The following is a 21394-nucleotide window of genomic DNA, read 5'->3' on the forward strand; positions in this document are numbered from 1 at the left end:
GTGACTGGTTAAATAAATTGAATCTTTCTCCCAGTATTAAGAAGTTCAACACAATCTCCTTTCCATCGCTAAAGCAAGGAATGAACACTGCCTATACCATTCAGGGAAATGCATTGCAATCGGCTTCTCAGGTAAGAGACCTAGGTGTTATAACAGACTGTAAACTAACTTTCTCTGCTCATATTCATTTAATAAAATCCCGTGCTATGCGTACCCTAGGCATTTACAGGTTCACTGAAATTAATGATATTAACGCCTTAAAATTATACATTGTCTCGTATGTTCTCCCAATTATTGACTTTTGTTCCCCTATTTGGTCTTAATCTGCTATCACAAACATATCTCAACTGAATAGTATTTTTAACTTTTTCAGTTTCATTGTTAAGACTCGCAATCCTGTTTTTAAGAACAAAACTAAATCTGATATTTTGAACTGTCTGGGTATACTTGACCTGAGAAGCCGTTTACAGTTCTCCGATCTATGTTACCTTCATAAAATAATCAATGTCTCCACCAAATTTAATACTCCTCTGACGTATTTCCCTATACACGTCCCCCCTCCCGCCCAATACGCGGCATACTCATCATGAGTCCCGTCCGCGCCTAACCTTACAACAACGCTCCATCTTCCACCGTCTCCCAACCCTAGGTAACTCACTACCCGATATTGACATATATTCACACCTTTCACATCCTTCAAATAAAAAATTAAAAGATTCCTTTGAAGTCCTCTCCAGGTTTCCATTTTCTTCTGTCCGTCCAACACTTGACTTTTCTTCTTCCTAATTCTGTAACCGACACTTGCCAGTTTTCGTTGCCATTCTTGCAGCATTGTTATTGTTAATAATTTACTGTTGATACTTATATTGTTGTTTATACCGATTGTTACCTTTTATACCTAATTTTTATATTATTATTATTATTATTATTATTATTATTATTATTATTATTATTATTATTAGTGTAATATGGCCCTCCACAGGCTGTACCGGTATCTAATAAATAAATAAATAAATAAATAAATAAATAAATAAATAAATAAATAAATACAAAACAAAAACAGGAACATACTCGGTCGAATATCCCGACATGGAGGTTCACTGCGAGATACTGCACTTATATAATATAACAAAGATCGTTTTACCTCTCGCTTAGTCGCAGCATTCCTGATTCTTAATATTCTCCAAGTTGTTATGACAAATGTTAGCGATATGTCTTGGAAACATATTCTTTAGGGAGTCTTATTACGCGATATCTATATGTAGGACATTAATTATCCCACATATATGTCAACAATAAAACATTAGAATTAAACATTAATCGTTTTTCCTTTGAATTTGTACGCGTACTTACGCAGATACTTATTTGAAAACCCATATTATTGGTTAATATTGCTGTCATGTTGGTTTTCTGTCCATTGGTATATGTTTTAAAACTTTCAGAAAACCACACAGACAGTCTTTCTGAGGATATGAAAACGCAGGTAGAGAGTGAGTGTCGGCCTGTGACTGGCAGCAGACAAGGGGAACTGCCATCCTAATGAAAACTCCGCAACTCGATTGTGACTAGCATTAGGCAAGGGGCTTGCCATTACAATGAAAATTCCTTAACCCGGTCTTTACATGAGAAAAACGTATGACGATTTGCCCGTCGTGTTTTGGGGATAACGCTAAGAGCTATGCAATTTAATAAAATCTCACAAGGTGTACAAAAATTTTTACAATTTGTTTTACGTCACACCGGCACAGATAGGTTTTATGGCAAAGATGGAATAGGAAAGGGCTAGAAGCGGGAAGGAAATTACCGTGGTCTTAATTAGTCACAGCCCCAGCATTTGTCTGGTGTGAAACTACGGAAAACCATCTTCAGCAATGAAATGGAACCTCGTAAAGCTAACAAAGAAATAGTTTGCAGTTTTGGAACGTCTAAATTAAACTGATTCAATCTACAGTGTTTGCGTTTCAAGAAAGTGTACCTAATTATCCACAAATATGTAAAGATAAGTTTTTTTTTACAAGCTGCATTACGTCGCACCGACACAGATAGGTCTTACGGCGATAATGGGACAGGAAATGACTCGGAATGGGAAGGAATCGGCCGTGGCCTTAATAAGGTACAGCCCCAGTATTTACCTGGTGTGAAAATAGGAGACTACGGAAAACCAACTTCTGGGCTGCTGACAGTGGATTCGAACCCACTATCTCCCGGATGTAAGGTCACAGCTGCGCGGCCCTAACCGCACGGCCAACTCGTCCGTTTGTGTAGATGTTAACGACGAACATGGTGAAAGTTTCCGCCAAGATATCTTGTTAATGGAAAAAGGTTGCCAAGGAAAGAGGAATGCAAGAATTCTTGCCGACTACTGCTGGGCAGTCATTAGGGATGATCCTGAACTGGAATACAAGAGGGAATCCAAGTTTAAACATATTCAGTCAAGGTAAGCGATCATGATATCAAGCAGATTTTCATAGAAAATATGACCATTGTAATTTTCCTCAATTTATCCTTAAACCTGAGCCAATCTGGTGATTTCGTTGTGATATTTGTGTTCAGAATCGTATATTCCGCAATAAGAGAGGTTTTATTCATGTCGCAAACAAAAGGCTAACATTTGTCCAGAGTAATTTGTTTTGCGTAATTCAAAACCAGGTGACAGCTGTAATTTGTAGTTCATATGTGGAATTTGAAGAACTCATCTCTTCAGCCAATACTTAATGAACCGAGCCACTGCCTGCTCGATCTGCATCCGATGGCTAGCCATCGGATGCAGATCGAGCTGGCAGTGACCGAGCTCGATAGCTGCAGTCGCTTAAGTGCGGCCAGTATCCAGTATTTGGGAGATAGTGGGTTCGAACCTCACTGTCGGCAGCCCTGAAGATGGTTTTCCGTGGTTTCCCATTTTCACACCAGGCAAATGCTGAGGCTGTACTTTAGTTTAGTCCACGGCCGCTTCCTTCCCACACCTAGGCCTTTCCTGTACCATCGTCGCCATAAGACCTATCTGTGTCGGTGCGACGTAAAGCAAATAGCAAATATATATACTTAATGGGTATTTTACACTAAGCATAGAAATACAAATGTAATAGTTAAACATATAATTTAAATAATATTAACAAGAATTGACAACCGATTTTGTGTTAAACAAGTTCTCCCATTGGAGTTCAACGATGTAACTGTCCGACTCGATGGCTGAATGGTCAGCGTACTGACCTTCGGTTCAGAGGGTCCCGGGCTCGATTCCCGACCGGGACGGGAATTTTAACCTTCATTGGTTAATTCCAGTGGCCCGAGGGCTGGGTGTTTGTGCTGTCCCCAACATCCCTCCAATTCACACGCCACACATAACACTATCCTCCACCACAATAACACGTACATAACCTCCACATGGCAGATGCCGCCCACCCTCATCAGAGGGTCTGCCTTACAAGGGCTGCCACACGAAATTAAACTATGTAACTTATTTACCATTGCTAATTATTGTCGTAAGTATGTAATAGACGTAAGTAGTGAATAACTAAATTAAATAAACATATTTAAATAGTTATGCTAGTAATGTTTGTCCAGAGTTGGCAGCCTATAAATTAAGTTCCCTCCCCGTCTTTCTTCAGTTATTTGTAATTTTTATTGAAACTGGCGAATCTGAATTCCAGTCAGCTTCCATTCTGGTCAGTTATATACAGCACATTGTATATATAAGTGATAAGGAATTACTTACCCACATCATTCTCGTCCTGCTCGTCTAGGTCATCACGGGGAGCAGTGACGGGTCCGTCGAGGCCTTTTTTGGGAATTGGAGCTGCGATCTCTTCAATATGTGACGTTATCCCGTCTTTGACGTCCTCCTTCCTTTTCTTCACCACCTGGAGGCATCATGCAGCAAATATATTTCACTAACAAAATTACAACAATTCCACAACAATTAGGTAGCCTCTTTCCTACACCTTAATTACACTTCCTTCATTGACACATAGTAATGAACAGAATTATATTAGACTTATAACCCATGTAAAGCACAAAGCCTATCCATGTTCCACGTACAACTGTTGGCAAACCCAACCGCCATCGCAGGTAACTAATCAACTGTTATGAATCAATGAAATAGAAAAGGAAGTGACATATTACTTAGTACAAATCCTGGAAATGCGATATTAGCTTCCAGACGTGCGAAGAATGATACTCTTGTGTACTCTTTGCAACTCAGCCACAGGAATTGTGAGGATTTCCCTAATAATTGCATCTTTGAGTTATTCTCTTACTGTAATTAACAAATCAGGAGGAAAGGCTAGTAGTACTATATCTGACCAGTATTATCAAACAGTGTATGTGAAGAACTTCTACTGTTATACGGAAATTGTGAGACCTAGGCCTATGGGTAATTTCTGTCTTCAGTATATCTACTATGACCTATTTTCTAATGCCCTAAGTTCTAATGCGCCTTTATTTTACTCCCCGAAAAAAAAATTAAATAAGTATAACGATCATCTCGAAGTTATGATAATACCGTGTCCATAATATCGGTAGGTTCGGTCTCATACGCTGTTCATCATATTCGAAATTTGAATATTGAAACTTCAGTAGATTTATTATTATTATTATTATTATTATTATTATTATTATTATTATTATTATTATTATTATTATTATTATTATTATGTGCTCTTTTATGACGAGTCTGCCAATGGCCGTAGCCGTGTTGTTAAGTAACATTGGGCGTGGTCAAGATTTGGATGGGTTGCCACGCGCTGTTGGTCGGGGAGTAAGGGAATGGAGGAGCGGAAAGGAACTGGCCACGCTACCGTACGTAAACTCCGGCTCAGGCACATCTCTGCGGAGATTTGGACATGCCTTCGGGCAGAATACACTCTTACCTTACCTTGTATGTCGAGTCTTGTGGAAATCAATACAATATTTATTGGGAGTGGTAGAGCATATTTCACTGAAATGAAATGGCGTATGACTTTTAGTGCCGGGATGTGTCCGAGGACTTTGGCTCGCCAGGTGCAGGTTTTTAATTGACTCCCGTAGGCGACCTGCGCGTCGTGATGAGGATGAAATGATGATGAAGACGACACATACACCGAATCCCCGTGCCAAAGAATTAACCAATTATAGTTAAAATGCCCAACCCTGCCGGGAATCGAAACCGGGAGATCTGTGACCAAAGGCCAGTATGCTAACCATTTAGCCAAGAAGCCGGACAGCATATTTCACTGCCAACTTACCTCAGGAGAGAAACAAGTCGATGAACAATACCACACTAATTGTGTAGCATTGTTGGTTAGACAATACGTCTCTATAATCCAATCTTGAGATTGTATTCTGGCAGAGTCAGTTGTATTTTGGAATTGTTAAATGCGGAAAAATCCATGCAACAAGACGTACTGGAACGCAGAGTGACAGACTCTCAGCTATGAATTTAAGGGAGATTTAGTCACGAGAAATTTTGCAAACTATTAGCAAGGTGTCTGTGGCTTGAATTTGAGCCAAAGTACAGTACGTGGGATTCTTGAAATTATGTATGAAGTACGTGTGGTTTGAATTGCACATAAAACTGTAGGTCCTGTGGCTATAATCATGATATCAACAATCACGTAAAACTACTCTTCCTATAAATTGACATGTTTGCTAGTACTGAACTTCCCAAGTAGGGGCTGCCTGGCCGAGGCGGTAAAGGCGTGCTCGGTTCGCTCGGAAGGACGTGGGTTCGAATCCCCGTCAGGAAGTCGTAAAATCTAAGAAACGAGATTTCCACTTCTGGAGGTGCATATGGCCCTGAGGTTCACTCAGCCTACGCCAAAAATGAGTTCCAGGTTAATTCCTGGGGGCAAAGGCGGCCGGGCGTAGAGCTAACCACTCTACCCCATCACGTGCCGCGGTTAACAATGGTGGAAGGCTTTACCTTCCACTCCTCCAAGTGCCTTCATGGCCTGTACGGAGATGACTTTGCTATTGCTTTGCTTTGAACTTCCCAAATACGCGTTTCTATCGATTATAGGTCATTTTCTTATCTTTATCGATGAGTGCATAGTGACAATTCTTGCTGTAATGGCAGCGAGGCAATCTACAACATCTGACGTTAATACTGTAGTCCTTTTTTCTGTATATTATTTATTTAATTTGATTTCATTGATGCCATAGGACACTTTTCCTTATTCTGGATTATCTTTTATCTTTTTCCTTTAATGTGTTTTTATAACTATGTGTATAATTTTTATGATAGTGTGTGTGTGTGTGTGTGTGTGTGTGCGTAATATGTGTAATATATTACTAAATTGTATGTACATTATAAAACATGGTTTAGCAGCATAGTAGAATTCATAGTCTGAGTCACGCCATGTAAATAAAGGAATAATAATAATAATAATAATAATAATAATAATAATAATAATAATAATAATAATAATCTCTGTGTATAAAAGGCTAACTCCGACTGGCTGTAATCAACGCTCAGCCAAAACTACGCGACATAAGGAAATGAAATTTTGGGGATACATTTCTAATACAGTGTAGATTTTTGGAAGATTTTTGGATAATCCGTCGCTAAGGTGGTGAGGAGCGGGGTGAACTGTTTAAAATGAGTTGGTAAATGGAATCTACTAAAAAAAATAACGAAACACGTACTTTTTTTGTTTTCGCAAAATCACCTTAAGGGTGGGGGGTGAAAATAGTGAAAAAGTGGTTGAATACCTTTTTTGGGGATACATATATCTCAAAAAACTGAAGATGTTACAGACATGAAAATTGCTGTTGCCATTCAGGCTATCACGGCCCGTACTTATAGACATGATATAGGCTTTTGGCCCTAAAGCCTATATTACGTCTATGAAAATTGCATTTTGGAATCTCTTTCAACAATAAAGAAACACGTATTTTTTCTTTTCGGAAAATCCACTTAGCAGGGGATGAACAGGAGTGACAAATGGGTGAATTTTTAAAATGAGAATAACTCGAGTATATCTAAAAACTGTAACATTCTACAGACGTGAAAATTGGTATTTGGAATCTCCTGTAAAAGTAAACAAACACGCAAAATTTGTTTTCGGAAAATCCACTTAAGGGAAAAGTGAAAAGGGGTGTGATTTTTTAAAATTGGCACATTTACAGTATATCTCAAAAACTTAACATGTTACACACGTGAAAATTAGTATTATTATACGCTTTTAAAAATAAACACGTATATTTTGTTTCCGGAAAAACCATTGGAGGAGGGAGGTAGGCTAAAAAGGACTGAAAATGGGACTGAATTATTTTTATTAGCATGCTGATATTTCAAAAATGAAGATGGTAAAGACGTGAAAATTGGTATTAGGAATCTTCATTAAAATAAACATGTATTTTTTGTTTTAAGAATAAGGGGGCGCTCGAAAAGAAGTGAAATTGAAGCTTTTTTAAATTATGATACTTACCAATATAAATAAAATCGTAACGACCGTATGTCTGTACATTGACTATTTTGGCGAAATTTTCGTGCAGTTATTCGTTTCAGGTGCAATAATGACCATCTGCATATATTTTAGCTTTCGTTTCGTAAAAATCCTCAATTTTAACCCTCTCCCCAAAAGTCAAGATGGCTGCACAATCTGCCAGACGAGCTAGAAAATTGACATTTAGAAAAATTATCGGGTTTAGACTGTAACCGGCGGAAAAATTTCAAGATGTTCAAATTTTTTACTTTTTACCCCCGGAAAATCTCAAAATATGGGGGCAATTTTAATGACGCTGCAGACCTTCATTTTTATTTATTTCGTGGCTAAACTGTAAGTCGTATCGCAAAAAAGATGGCACAGTCGAACTTAGCATGAAGGGATCTACAACACTGGTCCTGTGACATTTTGTTGTATCTCTATTGCTTATGCGTTAAATTTGGCTGTGTTTCCCGACTGTACATACATTTTGCAGTTTTTACACGTATAATTCATAGTCTGTCACACTTATAGGCAAGACAGAATCATCAAATTCTGCACGAACATTGGTCCTCCCAGTAGCCGCATGTGAGCCAAATTCTATATTTCTAGCTGCCACATACGTATCGAAAAGTAATGCGTTGTGTGAAAACATTACCAAATTTCTCCCTATTTAATATTTCCAACTCAATCTAACCCATAAATAGAAGAGATACGAGAAAATGTCATGTGGCCATCCATTTAGACCGGTAAAATTGGTGTCTGCCCGCCTCTGTGGTGTAGTGGTTAGTGTGATTAGCTGCCACCCCGGAGGCCCGGGTTCGATTCCCGGCTCTGCCACGAAATTTGTAAAGTGATACGAGGGCTGGAACGGGGTCCACTCGGCCTCGGTAGGTCAACTGAGTAGAGGGAGGTTCAATTCCCTCCTCAGCCATCCTGGAAAGGGTTTTCCGTTGTTTCCCACTTCTCCTCCAGGCAAATGCCGGAATGGTACCTAACTTAAGGCCACGGTCGCTTCCTTTCCACTTCCTTGTCTATCCTTTCCAATCTTCCCATCCACCGACAAGGCTCCTGTTCAGCATAGCAGGTGAGGCCACCTGGGCGAGATACTGGTTATCCTCCCCAGTTGTATCCCCCGACCCAAAGTCTCACGCTCCAGGACACTGCCCTTGAGGCGGTAGAGGTAGGATCCCTCGCTAAGTCCGAGGAAGAAACCAACCCTGGAGGGTAAAAAGATTGTGAAGAAGAAGAACAAAATTGGTTTCTTTTGGTGCACTCCGTTTGTCAACATAACGTATCGTTTAGCAGCAGTTAACCAGTAAATGAAGGTCTGCAATATTGTAAACATGCATATACGTTCGTATGTCGATCTATACATATTCACTTAAGTCGATTTGTAGCGATCTAGAAGGGATGTGACTGCCTTTAAAAATAAAACTTTACAATTCGAAAGTGACTGTCAGCAGGAGGGCGTCTGCTGTTGTAAACAATACTTCCCACATCGACTTTGACTGGCAGTAGGAATGGAGTCCTTCTCCCACTCGTGTGTAACTGGCATTAGTAAGGAGGGCCTACCATTGTAATGAATAATTCTCTTCTCGATTTGACTGACAGAAGACAAGATAGCGTGCGATTTTCTTCAAAACTCCCCTATCGGATTGTGTCTGAATGTAGAAAAGGAAACCTGCCATTGTAACGAACGCTCCCCAAATCAATTGTGACCGCACAGTAGATAAGGGGGTCTTCTATTACAATGCAAACTTCCCAATTTGATCGTAAATGGCAGTCTGCAAGTGGGCCTGCCATTATCATCACAACTCCGCAACTCTCACCTTACACTGGAAACAACGTATGAGGACCTCCCCATGCTGTTTCTTGGATAACGCTAAGAGACATGCAATTTAAAAAAGTCTTATTCACTCCGTGTACAATAATTTATTTTGATATCAGTATACAATGTAGAATACCGTAGCGAAGCACGGGTACATTTGCTAATAATAATAATAATAATAATAATAATAATAATAATAATAATAATAATAATAATAATAATAATAATAATAATAATAATAATAATAATTCAAATGTTTAGGATGTGCATTCTCCTAGGAGGTAGTGTAGTATGCGAGAGTGAATCAAGGTGCGGCAAAGCTATTTGGAACCGGGCGAGTTGGCCGTGCGGTTAGGAGCGCGCAGCTGTGAGCTCGCATCCGGGAGATAGTGGGTTCAAATCCCACCGCCGGCAGCCCTGAAAATGGTTTACAGTGGTTTACCATTTTCACACCAGGCTGTACCTTAATTAAGGCCACGGCCGCTTCCTTCCCATTCATAGGCCTTTCCTGTCCTATCGTGTTGGTGCGACGTAAAACAAATAGAAAAAGAAAGCTAATTGGAGAGTTCTCATTTGCCATCAACAGTATTTTTCAAGAAGGAAGTCAGCTCCCGGACGAAACTGTCTTTACACCGATCTGTTTTCAGACCAACTTTGCTTTACAGGCGTGAAAACTAGGTGGACTCAGCATATCTTATTCTTCAATCAATCAATCAATCAATCAATCAATCAATCAATCAATCAATCAATCAATCAATCAATCAATCAATCAATCAATCAATCAATCAATCACTACTGATCTGCATTTAGGGCAGTCGCCCAGGTGGCAGATTCCCTATCTGTTGTTTTCCTAGCCGTTTCTTAAATGATCGCAAAGAAATTGGAAAATCACTGAACATTTCCCTTGGTAAGTTATTCCAAGCCCTAACTCCCCTTCCTATAAACGAATATTTTCCCCAATTTGTCCCCTTGAATTCCAAATTTATCTTCATTTGTGATCTTTCCCACTTTTAAAACACCACTCAAACTTATTCGTCTACTGATGTCCTTCCACGCCATCTCTCCACTGACAGCTTGGAACAGACCGCTTAATCGAGCAGCTCGTCTCCTTTCTCCCAAGCCTTCCCAGCCCAAACTTTGCAACATTTTTGTAACGCTACTCTTTTGTCGGATATCACCCAGAACAAATCGAGCTGCTTTTATGTTTTGGATTTTTTCTAGTTCTTGAATCAAGTAATCCTGGTGAGCGTGCCATACACTGGAACCATCCTCTAATTGGGGTCTTACCAGAGACTTATATGCACTCTCCTTTACATCCTTACTACAACCCCTAAATACCCTCATAACCATGTGCAGAGATCTGTACCCTTTATTAACAATCATATTTATGTGATTACCCCAATGAAGGTCTTTTCTTATATTAACACCTAGTTACTTACAATGATCCCCAAACGGAACTTTCAATACCCTGAGAGGACTTTTCCTATTTGTGAAACTCACAACCTGACTTTTAACCCCGTTTATCATCATACCATTGCCCACCGTCCATCTCACAACACTATCGAGGTCACCCTACAGCCGCTCACAATCTTGTAACTTATTTATTACTCTGTACAAAATAAAATCATCCGCAAACAGCCTTATCTCTGATTCCACTTCTTTACACATATCACTGATATATATATAAGAAAACATAAAGGTCCAATAATACTGCCTTGAGGAATTCCCCTCTTAATTATTAAAGGGTCAGATAAAGCTTCGCCTACTCTAATTCTCTGAGATCTATTTTCTAGAAATATAGCCACCCATTCAGTCACTCTTTTTTCTAGTCCAATAGCACTCATTTTTGTCAGTAGTCTTCCATGATCTACCCTATCAAATGCCTTAGATAAGTCAATCGCAATACAGTCCATTTGGCCTCCTGAATCCAGGATATCTGCTATATCTTGCTGAAATCCTACAAGTTGAGCTTCAGTGGAATAACCTTTCCTAAACCCAAACTGCCTTCTGACAAAGCAGTTATAATTTCGCAAACATGTCTAATACAATCAGAAGTTAGAAGTAACAGATATGCAAGTAGAGAGAATAATCGCTTGTAAAAACAGGTGGGATCAATGCCAGGAGGATACTCGGAATGAGGAGATAAAGGCTAAGTTAGGATTGAACTCGATTTAAAAAGCTGTACGCATAAACCGGCTTCGGCGGTGGGGTCATGTGACGCGAATGGAGGAGGATAGGACCTAGGAGAAGAATGAACTCGGTCATGAGTGGTAAACGAAATCAGGGAGACCAAGACGATGGAGGTTCGACTCAGTTTGTAATGATTTAAAGATAAGATATACAGAAGTATTCGAGACCACAGAACTAGTTACAAATAGAGGCGTTGTTTAGTACATTCACAGGGGCTTGGAGACTGAACGCTGAAATGCATAACAATCTATAATGAAGATGTGTAATAATAATAATAATAATAATAATAATAATAATAATAATAATAATAATAATAATAATAACTGAACACCAGTAGGAAGCAATATAAATCTACAATTGCAATCAGCAGAGCAATTTTCAACATTGTGTCTCTTTTTATTTCCTCCTGTCCAATAACTATTTTCACCGTATTGTTTGAATATCTGTTCCTCCTCCGTATTTAGAAAACGAAGTCTCTGCTTGCTGGAATGCTGGTTCTTTATTATTCTATGAATGGCATGGAATGGCTTCTTTGTTGCTCTTTTGCTTTACGTCGCACCGACAGAGATATGTCTTACGGCGACGATGGGAGAGGAAAGGCCTAGGAATTGGAAGGAAGCGGCCGTGGCCTTAATTAAGGTATAGCCCCGGCATTTGCCTGGTGTGAAAATGGGAAACCACGGAAAACCATCTTCAGGGCCGCCGACAGTGGGAAATGGCTTCTTTATCATGTTCATTAGTTGAAGCTTTCGAATCACTTTCTTCAGTCAGTGACTATGGTATAACGTCTTCACTTGCCTCACCACTATCATGATATTCATCACCTGATACTTCATCTTGAATTTTTCTGACCTCCTCTAACAGTTCTTCTTCCCCGAGGAAACGTTTATTGCGTCGGTAACTCATGTGTACCCAAGAACTGTAATTACTAACCGAACATTTACACAACAAAGGTACAACAAAAGTTCGCCTTGAGCCAGTAAAATGCTGCCAGTTTTGTGTACTTTTTTAACTTCTATAATAAACGAATAAATCAATCAAATGCGCTCTATTGAAATAATGTATATTCAAAACAAGCAAATTAGTCATACAAAAGTGGCCGCTCAGTCTTTCTAGGTAACATATATCAAAATCTATTGCAGGTACGTTATTGTAATAAGTAGTACTTTGATTAAAAGTCATGAAATATCATGGTCATCAGAGTAATGATTTAGTCAGGACAAAAACGAAATATTTGGCTCCTCAGTCCTTCTAGTGTCAGCTCAGTACACACATACCTGGACAAGCGTCAAGAATCTTGGGCTCGAGTCCTGGACCAATCTAACATTTTCTGCTCATTATTTCCACCTCCCCAATATAACGGTTAGCGCTATTAGGTGCCATCCTCGGAGACCTAGGTTGGATTTCCGATACTGCCAGCAATCTAAAGATTGGTAAGAACTCCAATACAGGTGTACTATTAGCTACCTATCCCTGCAATAATGAAGATAACCTTAAAATGAGTTTTTTTAAAATAAAGAACTAGCTTTCACCTCCGGCATCACACGCGTGGAATTTGTTTTATGTGAAGCTCGTTTGCCTGAGTGCGTGGGAGATGTTATTTTCTTAAACACATTTCAATGAACAGTACTGATCGAAAATATAAATTTCCTCATACACTACATAACATTACGAAGATAAATAATAAAAGGGCTGTTGTCACGGACTTCTTTTTGTGGCATTAAGAGTTAAAAATGTCACACATATAATTTTGATGTTTATCTACATAGCAGTTAGGCACCGTATTTACTATTAACGCTTGGAGATAGCCAATTTTGTAGACTGATCCGCGTTCCTTTAAATTTCATGCTCCCCAGATAAGCTGGCATAATTATATAGTACTAACTGATGCACCCGTGCTTCGCTACGGGATTTTCTGAAAAACTGACTTCGTGGTTTTCCTGACTGAAGTACGGTGCCGATCTAACAGTCAAAAGTTCCAGAGCTGGAATGACCAGGCCGCAGACAGCCGTGACCAGTCCTCTGCCGTTATTCCGTTAAATATGCCCACTGCTCATTCCAATCAGTGCCTCAGAGTAGGAATTGAACAGCTCGAATGCTATGATGAAGCAGTGCGTTACGTACCAGTAGTATCAGATAATTTAGGAACCAGAGGAATGGCATGCTAAAGAAGAAAGTTATCTAACTCCCCAGCTACTTCCCGCCAATATTCAGGCAGACTGTTACACTCGTACGACTGGGCGAGTTGGCCGTGTGGTTTGGGGCGCGCAGTTGTGAGCTTGTATCCGGGAGATAGTGGATTCGAGCCCTACTGTCGGCAGCCCTGAAGATGTTATTGCGTGGTTTCCCATTTTCACACCAGGCAAATGCTGGGGCCGTACCTTAATTAAGACCTAGGCCGCTTCCTTCACACTCCTAGCCCTTTCCTATCCCATCGTCGCTATAAGACCTAACTTTTTCTGTGCGACGTAAGGCAAATAACAAAAATGCTCAGTACGCAGCAGTAATCCTATCTATCGGAGATGAATGGCAACAGAAGACACAAAGCACATCACAAAAAACAATGGTCAAAGTAATGTTATTATTGATAAATTTTATGAGCTTTCTATATTGTAGGCCTTCACATTTAGTTTTTTCGACTCTGTGATATTAGGGCCTCTTATAAAATTATTTATAGCGTAGACTGTAGTTCCTTATTCTCCGACTTTATATACCGATTTTCATTAATTCCTGTTTACCCTCGGGACTCGGCGCTGATATGGACTTAGTAACAAAAATCCAAATTCATGAATATCTCTGTGATCATAGGCGGTTTGGAAACAATGTATAAGACATAAATGATCGGAAATTTAATACTATATAACTTTAGCTATGTAGTATTTATCGATACGACCACTAACAGCATAGACTAATTATTTGGGAATTAAATTTTAGGCCTTCCCCTAAACTACCATTTTACTCAGCGTGACTAAAATTATTCATAATGTGAATTATAGCGACTTATTTTCAGACGTTGCATAGCGATTTTCATTAAGATAGGACCACTAATAACATAAATATTGGAGAATTATATTAGAGGCCTTCCCCTAAACTATCATATTTCTCACCGTGAATACAATTATTTATGGCCTAGATTGTAGCGACTCATTCCTTGACTTCGCCTACCGATTTTAGTTAAGATACGACCATTAATAACATAAATATTTGAGAATTAAATTTTAGGCCTTCCCCTAAACTACCATTTCACTCTGCGTGAATGAAATTATTTAAACCCCAGATTATAGCGACTTATTCTCCGACTTTGCATACCGATTTTCATTAAGATACGGCCCCTAACAACATAAATATTGGAGAATTTATTTTAGGGCTTCCCCTAAACTACCATATCAGTCAGAATAAATAAAATTATTCACGGCCTAGATTGTAGCGACGTATTCCCCTACTTTGTATACCGATTTTCATTAAACTCTCTTCAGCCGTTTTCTCGTGATGCGTGTACAGACAGACAGACAGACAGACAGACAGACAGACAGACAGACAGACAGACAGACAGACAGACAGACAGACAGACAGACAGACAGACAGACAGACAGACAGACAGACAGACAGACAGACAGACAGACAGACAGACAGACAGACAGACATTACGGAAAAGTAAAAATTGCATTTCCTTGTTACAGTGGACACGACTGATACAAAAATACCATCCATTTTAAATTCTGAGCAATGTACAGACAAAACTCTTATTTTATATATATAGATACAGCGTGATTCAGCCACCCCTTCCAATGTAGTCTTATGCAACCCACAATATTAATTCCGTCCTGAAAACATCTGACCTGCCGGTATGCTCAGACAACACAACTGGATATCTTGGTATTTACCGCCTCACCATGATAGGACGCCGTAATGTTATATTCGTGTTAAACACTGGAAGACATGCGTGTGCCTTCTAGATCATATGGACCTGACACGCCGGTGACACACTAAATTGATATTGTGACCGCAGTAAACCTAATACTTGCTATAAGCTGCCCAGTGAGCCGTACGGAACCGTAGTGTAGTTAGTAAAGGCGTGGCGGAGCGGGCTTTCATGTCAGGTGGGAGGTGCGAGTCCGGGGCGAATATTACACATTTTTGAAATGTTTGTTTAATATGTACCGCACACAATGTAAGTTCAATGCCCGCTTTCATGCATATTGTGCGTGAATGAATATGTTTGTGGCCCAAAGAACGGCCGGACACATACAGATCGGAAATAATAAGGACACAACTGCCCTGACAATGTTTTATCGCTGCAAATGTTCGATGTGACGACCGTTTTGGTTTATGCACATTCGGGCTCGGTGTCCAATAGATCGTCTTTCACGCTGAAGCATTCCAGGTATAATTGCTCGGCAGGCGTCCGTGATGAGTTGTCGGAACTGGTCGGAGTTTTTCGGCGCTTGAGTGTAAACGACGTTCTTCAAATGTCCCCACAAGAAGACGTCTAACGGCGTTAAATCCGGTAATCTGGCGGGCCAAAAACCAAGACCTCCTTGTCCAATCCATTTCCCTGGCAATTCCTCGTTCAGATGGTTACGAACGGGCCAAGTCGAATGTGTTGGAACTCCATCCTGTTGCAACCACATCGTCAAACGATCATGCAAGGGCACATCCTCCGGCAGCAGTGGGAGTTCCTGACGCAGAAAGTACAGGTAGCGTGGGCCCGTCCAATGGCCCTCAAAGAAATAAGGTCCAGCCAGGTGGTCCCCCAAGATACCACACCAAACATTCACTCCCATCGTACTTGATGGGCCGCCTGTCGCACCCAGGGAATTGTCCGGACTCCAGTAGTGCATGTTGTGGCGATTGACGTTCCCGTTATTGTGGAAGCGCGATTCGTCCGAGAACAAGATGTTCGATACGAATGCTGCATCATTGTCCAGCCTGCCTAATAGCCACCGACAGAACTCCATTCGAGCTTCGAAATCCCGCCCATGGATATCTTGGTGTAGCTCAAGATGGTATGGGTAAAATTTCTGTTCATGCAGTATTCGCCAAACGGACGGCTAGCTGGTGTTCACCTGTCTTGCTATCGCCCTTGTACTGATGTGTAGATTATTACGAGCTGCCTCCGAACGGCCTCTTCTGTTTCGCCCGATGTAACGGACCTATCGCGGACTTGTGGCTGGTTGGAAATCACGCCTGTTGTCCTTAGGCGTCTTTCAACACGGCGGAATGTCGCAGCAGCAGAGTGTTGCCTGTCGGGATACCGTTCCTGGTACAGACGTAGTGCCTCGCAAGCCGTTTTTCTTGCTTCCCCGTTAATGAGGAGCATGTCAACGTATTCCTCCATGGAAAACATGCCGAATGACAGCAGAGATTACAGTACATTCAGACTAACCAGCGGAGTATGCGCAAGGCATAAGATGAATAACAGCGTCATTCTACTGTTTGAATGTGGCAGACGTGGGCCTGTGTTTACGTATTCAAACATCATACCAATGCAGGAATATTTGAACGATGCAGGATTCGAACCGCTGCTGGCACATTCCGTCGATTGCTAGGCGAACGCCTAACCACATCCGCTACGCTACACTGCTGGAAACTGCCGGTAGTACGACGAGAGCAGAGTACGTACGCCATCCGGTTCGGTGTTTAAGACGTTAATTACTGCACTGATACATACTTTTATGCATTGATTCCCCTCTTCGTTACACCCGGTCACAAGGCAAGATACATTAACATACTTACATGATAAAAGGACGTTGCTACACGATTTCAAGGCGTCATGTTTTGCGAACGGATGATATAACATTTCGCTAGGGTTCAGAATCTTGTGCAAAATGTGCTCACTGAACGTTAGAACCATACAGTACGTATGCAGGGAATAGCACCCCTATAACCATGTACACGTTAGTTGGGCTGCAGCAAACGATATTGGAAGGGGCTCCTGAATCACACTGTATACTGTTTTGCTGGCAAGACCTAGTATTTACAGTGGACGATGTGTTCTCGTATGGGCTAGAACAAATTTTCATTGACTTGTCTCGGTCTCAACTTGGCTTTGACAATAATGTCAATTACTGAGGTATGAGTGATACTAGTAATGCGATTCTTTATGCCGCCAGTCCCTATTATGAATGGTGTGAAAATGTCATCCATAGGGTCAGTTTGTGCGAGCATTTCAGTGGACTTGGCTAACTGATATGAAATAACACCATCTGGCTCGGTGGAGAAAGCAACGGGAATCAACATCGCTGCTCATTTCCCTAGTATGCCTCTTGAGTGACGCTTATGCCATCTATGACTGCTGTTGCCGGAGCTGTTCAGGATCAAACCAGTCCTCCGGCTGAATATTCTACATACAGTTTCATACAACCTATAATAACCTGAAAAAATAAGCTTTCTAATGGTGTAATAATTTCTGAAATCGATTGAGTGGTTCCCAATGTTACCCTGCATATACAAGTAAGCTTACAAACTTTCATTCTTTATAATATTAGTATAGATTAACTTTTAACATGTCAACTTTCACACAGTGTTTAAAAAGAACACAGTATTAAATATGTCAACTTTCACACAGCGTTAAAAAGAGAACACACACTGTAGGTGAGATTGAAGGAGTGGACATAGTAATGTAACTCACCTTCCGAGTGAGTCCATGGATGACTTCTAGCAACTTCCCCTGTACCTTGCTGAGCCCAGACATCTTGAAGAGCAGGTTCGGTCGCAGCCATAACTTCGTATGCCTCAAGTGGAGAATATCGCACATCCTACAGAGTACAAAATAATATACAGTTTGGTACAGTACAGCATATAGAGATCGATCGAATTATTTTTACAGATTTTAGAGATTTACACGGCATTTGGAGAGGGCTACAAGTCTATGATTTATTTTACATTTCCTGAAAAAAATCGGTGTTGTGTCGTGGTCAGGGCCGCACATTTTGACGTAAAATACGTACCGCGTGGTAAATATGTTCAAAACAAAGTGCCTAGTCAGTATGGGTTCAAAATTAAGTTGTTGACTTTTAATTTCTTAATACTAAACAAATTTTCAAGGTCATTTTCCACCCCTGGGACAGTGGGTGTAGCGGAAGCGCGGAATTCACTTCCGCTTTCCACTATTGGCTTTACGTCACACCGACACAGATAGGTCTTATGGCGACGATGGGATAGGAAAGGCCTAGGAGTGGGAAGGAAGCGGCCTTGGCCTTAATTAAGGTACAGCCCCGGCATTTTCCTGGTGTGAAAATGGGAAACCACGGAAAACCATCTTCAGGGCTGCCGACAGTGGGTTCGAACCCACTATCTCCCGATTACTGGATACTGGCCGCACTTAAGCGACTGCAGCTATCGAGCTTGGTAGCGGAACTCGCCTCAAGACTTTCGGCCGACTTCACTTTGAGACGCTCCCGAAAAGCTTATTGAAAGTGACATGGCTGTTTTTGGACATTTTGTAATTCTGTCAAACCACTCTATCTCGCAAATGCGTTCTCAATAATTCTGAAGCCATTTATTGTCAGTATGCCGTGACATTTTACGGAAAACAGAAATTTTTCGCACTTTTTCCTATCAAACTTTTCTCAAATGTTTTCTACATGATATCTTTTTTGCCGTCCGTATATTTGTAGAACTCACTAAGAATAATCAAACAACACCTCACACGACTTGCTACCACGCCGAAGTACCGAGATATACTAATTGTTAGCCGCGCGGCACAGCACCTCAACATGGCAGCACTATGAAATCATCCAGCGACGTCATATCGAGGTAAGAATCTTGTTACCAGGTACACTAAACTTTCATGTTTTTGTAACCCTCACCAACCGAAGTATGTTTCAAAATCTATACGCGTGTTTACGTCAGAAACGTGTACAATTACTATCATATCTTAAAAATAAAACCTTATTTTCCTCTTCTTTCTTCTCTACTATGAGGAAGTTATTACCTTGAGTGATACCACATTCTAATCCTCGGTACTCATCTACAAATGAGTTGACTATGCGGTACGGGCTGTGTAGCTGTACGGTTGCTTTCGGGAGTTGGTGGGTTCGAACTCCATCAACGGCAAACCTAAATATGGTTTTCCGTGGTTTCTCATTTTTAAATAGATAGGCAAATTGTAGGGCTGCACTTTAATTAAGGAGACGGCCGCTTACTTCCCGGTCTTAGCCTTTTCCTTCCCCATTGTTGCCAAAAACCTATCTAAGTTAGTGGGACATTAAACCGCTAGCAACAACTTCATATAAGCCTGCCTGCAAAATTATGTCCTGTACAGGTTGAATTATGTCGTTCTGTGTAAGTTCTTTATTTATTTATTTATTTATTTATTTATTTATTTATTTATTTATTTATTTATTTATTTATTTATTTATTTATTTATTTATTTGACAATATAAAGGTACACAGAAGCCCAATTGTGTTTCTTGTTGACATATAAAGTTTAAAATATTACATCAAAACGAAATAATAATAATATGAAGAAGAAGAACACAACTGAAAACTTAAACTACAAGAAAAACATAATAATAATAGGCCTAGATGCTACAGATTAACCGTAGAAAATTACTAAACAAGTTAGAAAAATAATAAAAACTTGTGAACACCCAGCATTCCAGCAAAAAGTAATTCAATAATCATTAAAATTTAGCAACATCTGTCCTCATGTGTTTATTGAACAAGCTATTGTCAGCGAATAAATCAGCTTGAGCACCAACTTGATATAAGAAGTTTTAAAAACTAACGGCGAATTAGAATGACGAACACTTCAATCAATCAATCAATCAATCAATCAATCAATCAATCAATCAATCAATCAATCAATCAATCAATCAATCACTACTGATCTAAATTTAGGGCAGTCACCCAGGTGGCAATTTCCCTATCTGTTGTATTCCTAGCCCTTTCTTAAATGATTGCAGAGGAATTGGAAATTTATTGAACATCTCCCTTGGTAAGTTATTCAATCCCTAACTCCCCTTCCTATAAACGAATATTTGCTCCAATTTGTCCTCTTGAATTCCAACTTTATCTTCATATTGTGATCTTTCCTACTTTTAAAGACACAACTCAAACTTATTCGTCTACTAATATCATTCCACGCCATCTCTCCACTGACGGCTCGGAACATACCGCTTAGTCGAGCAGCTCGTCTCCTTTCTCCCAACTCTTTCCAGCCAAACTTTGCAACATATTTGTAACGCTTCTCTTTTGTCGGAAATCACCCACAACAAATCGAACTGCTTTTCTTTGGATTTTTTCCAGTTCTGGAATCAAGTGATCCTGGTGAGGGTCCCATACACTGAAACCATACTGTAGTTGGGGTCTTACCAGAGACTTATATGCCCTCTCCTTTACATCCTTACTACAACCCCTAAACATCCTCACAACCATGTGCCGAGATCTGTACCCTTTATTTACAATCCCATTTATGTGATTACCCCAATGAAGATCTTTCCTTATATTAACACCTAGGTACTTACAATCATTCCCATAAGGAACTTTCAACCCAACAACACAGTAATTAACACTTCTAGACTTGGGATGTGAAATAGTGTTTACTATTGTGGTACATAAAAGGGAATGAAAGTAAGTACTCATTATGTACACACCGTTGATATTTCGAACTCATTGCAATATCCTTTTTGCAGCCGACTGATATACATCTACTAGATACAGGGTAAACAGCCTCTCTAGGCACTAAAACAGAGTACGTATTTATGAGAAACCAGTAACGCGAAAAAGAATGAAACGTTTATTTTGTGAAGTACATTTTAGTTACATACAACGTTTCGATGTTTTCTGACTGTTCTGTACATACCAGTAGCGGCCGGCCCGTAAGGATTCTCGGACGGTGTCCTCCCGAGAGAACCAAAAGGATTTTGTATTTTCTCTCGATATTTGAAGTAAAAAACTGGACTCGAATAACGCTAAGATAATTGCATTTTATAGTAAAACTGTAAATTCTCATCAATAAAGAAGA

At 40.1% G+C, this 21394-nt stretch overlaps 1 protein-coding gene across 1 annotated transcript in view; it reads right to left on the reverse strand.

The window, feature by feature from the left end:
• The window catches only part of LOC136876273 (cytochrome P450 4g15), a 175511-nt gene that overhangs the window by 22185 nt on the left and 131932 nt on the right, over nucleotides 1-21394 (reverse strand). The window contains exons 6-7 of the mRNA XM_067150086.2: nucleotides 18056-18182; nucleotides 3716-3860 (exon numbers count right to left, since the gene is read on the reverse strand). Coding sequence (XP_067006187.2) covers nucleotides 3716-3860; nucleotides 18056-18182 — 272 coding nt within the window. The remainder of the gene's footprint in view (nucleotides 1-3715; nucleotides 3861-18055; nucleotides 18183-21394) is intronic.

The sequence above is a fragment of the Anabrus simplex genome, chromosome 1 (genome assembly GCF_040414725.1).
Source record: "Anabrus simplex isolate iqAnaSimp1 chromosome 1, ASM4041472v1, whole genome shotgun sequence".
Classification (NCBI taxonomy): Eukaryota; Metazoa; Arthropoda; class Insecta; order Orthoptera; family Tettigoniidae; genus Anabrus; species Anabrus simplex.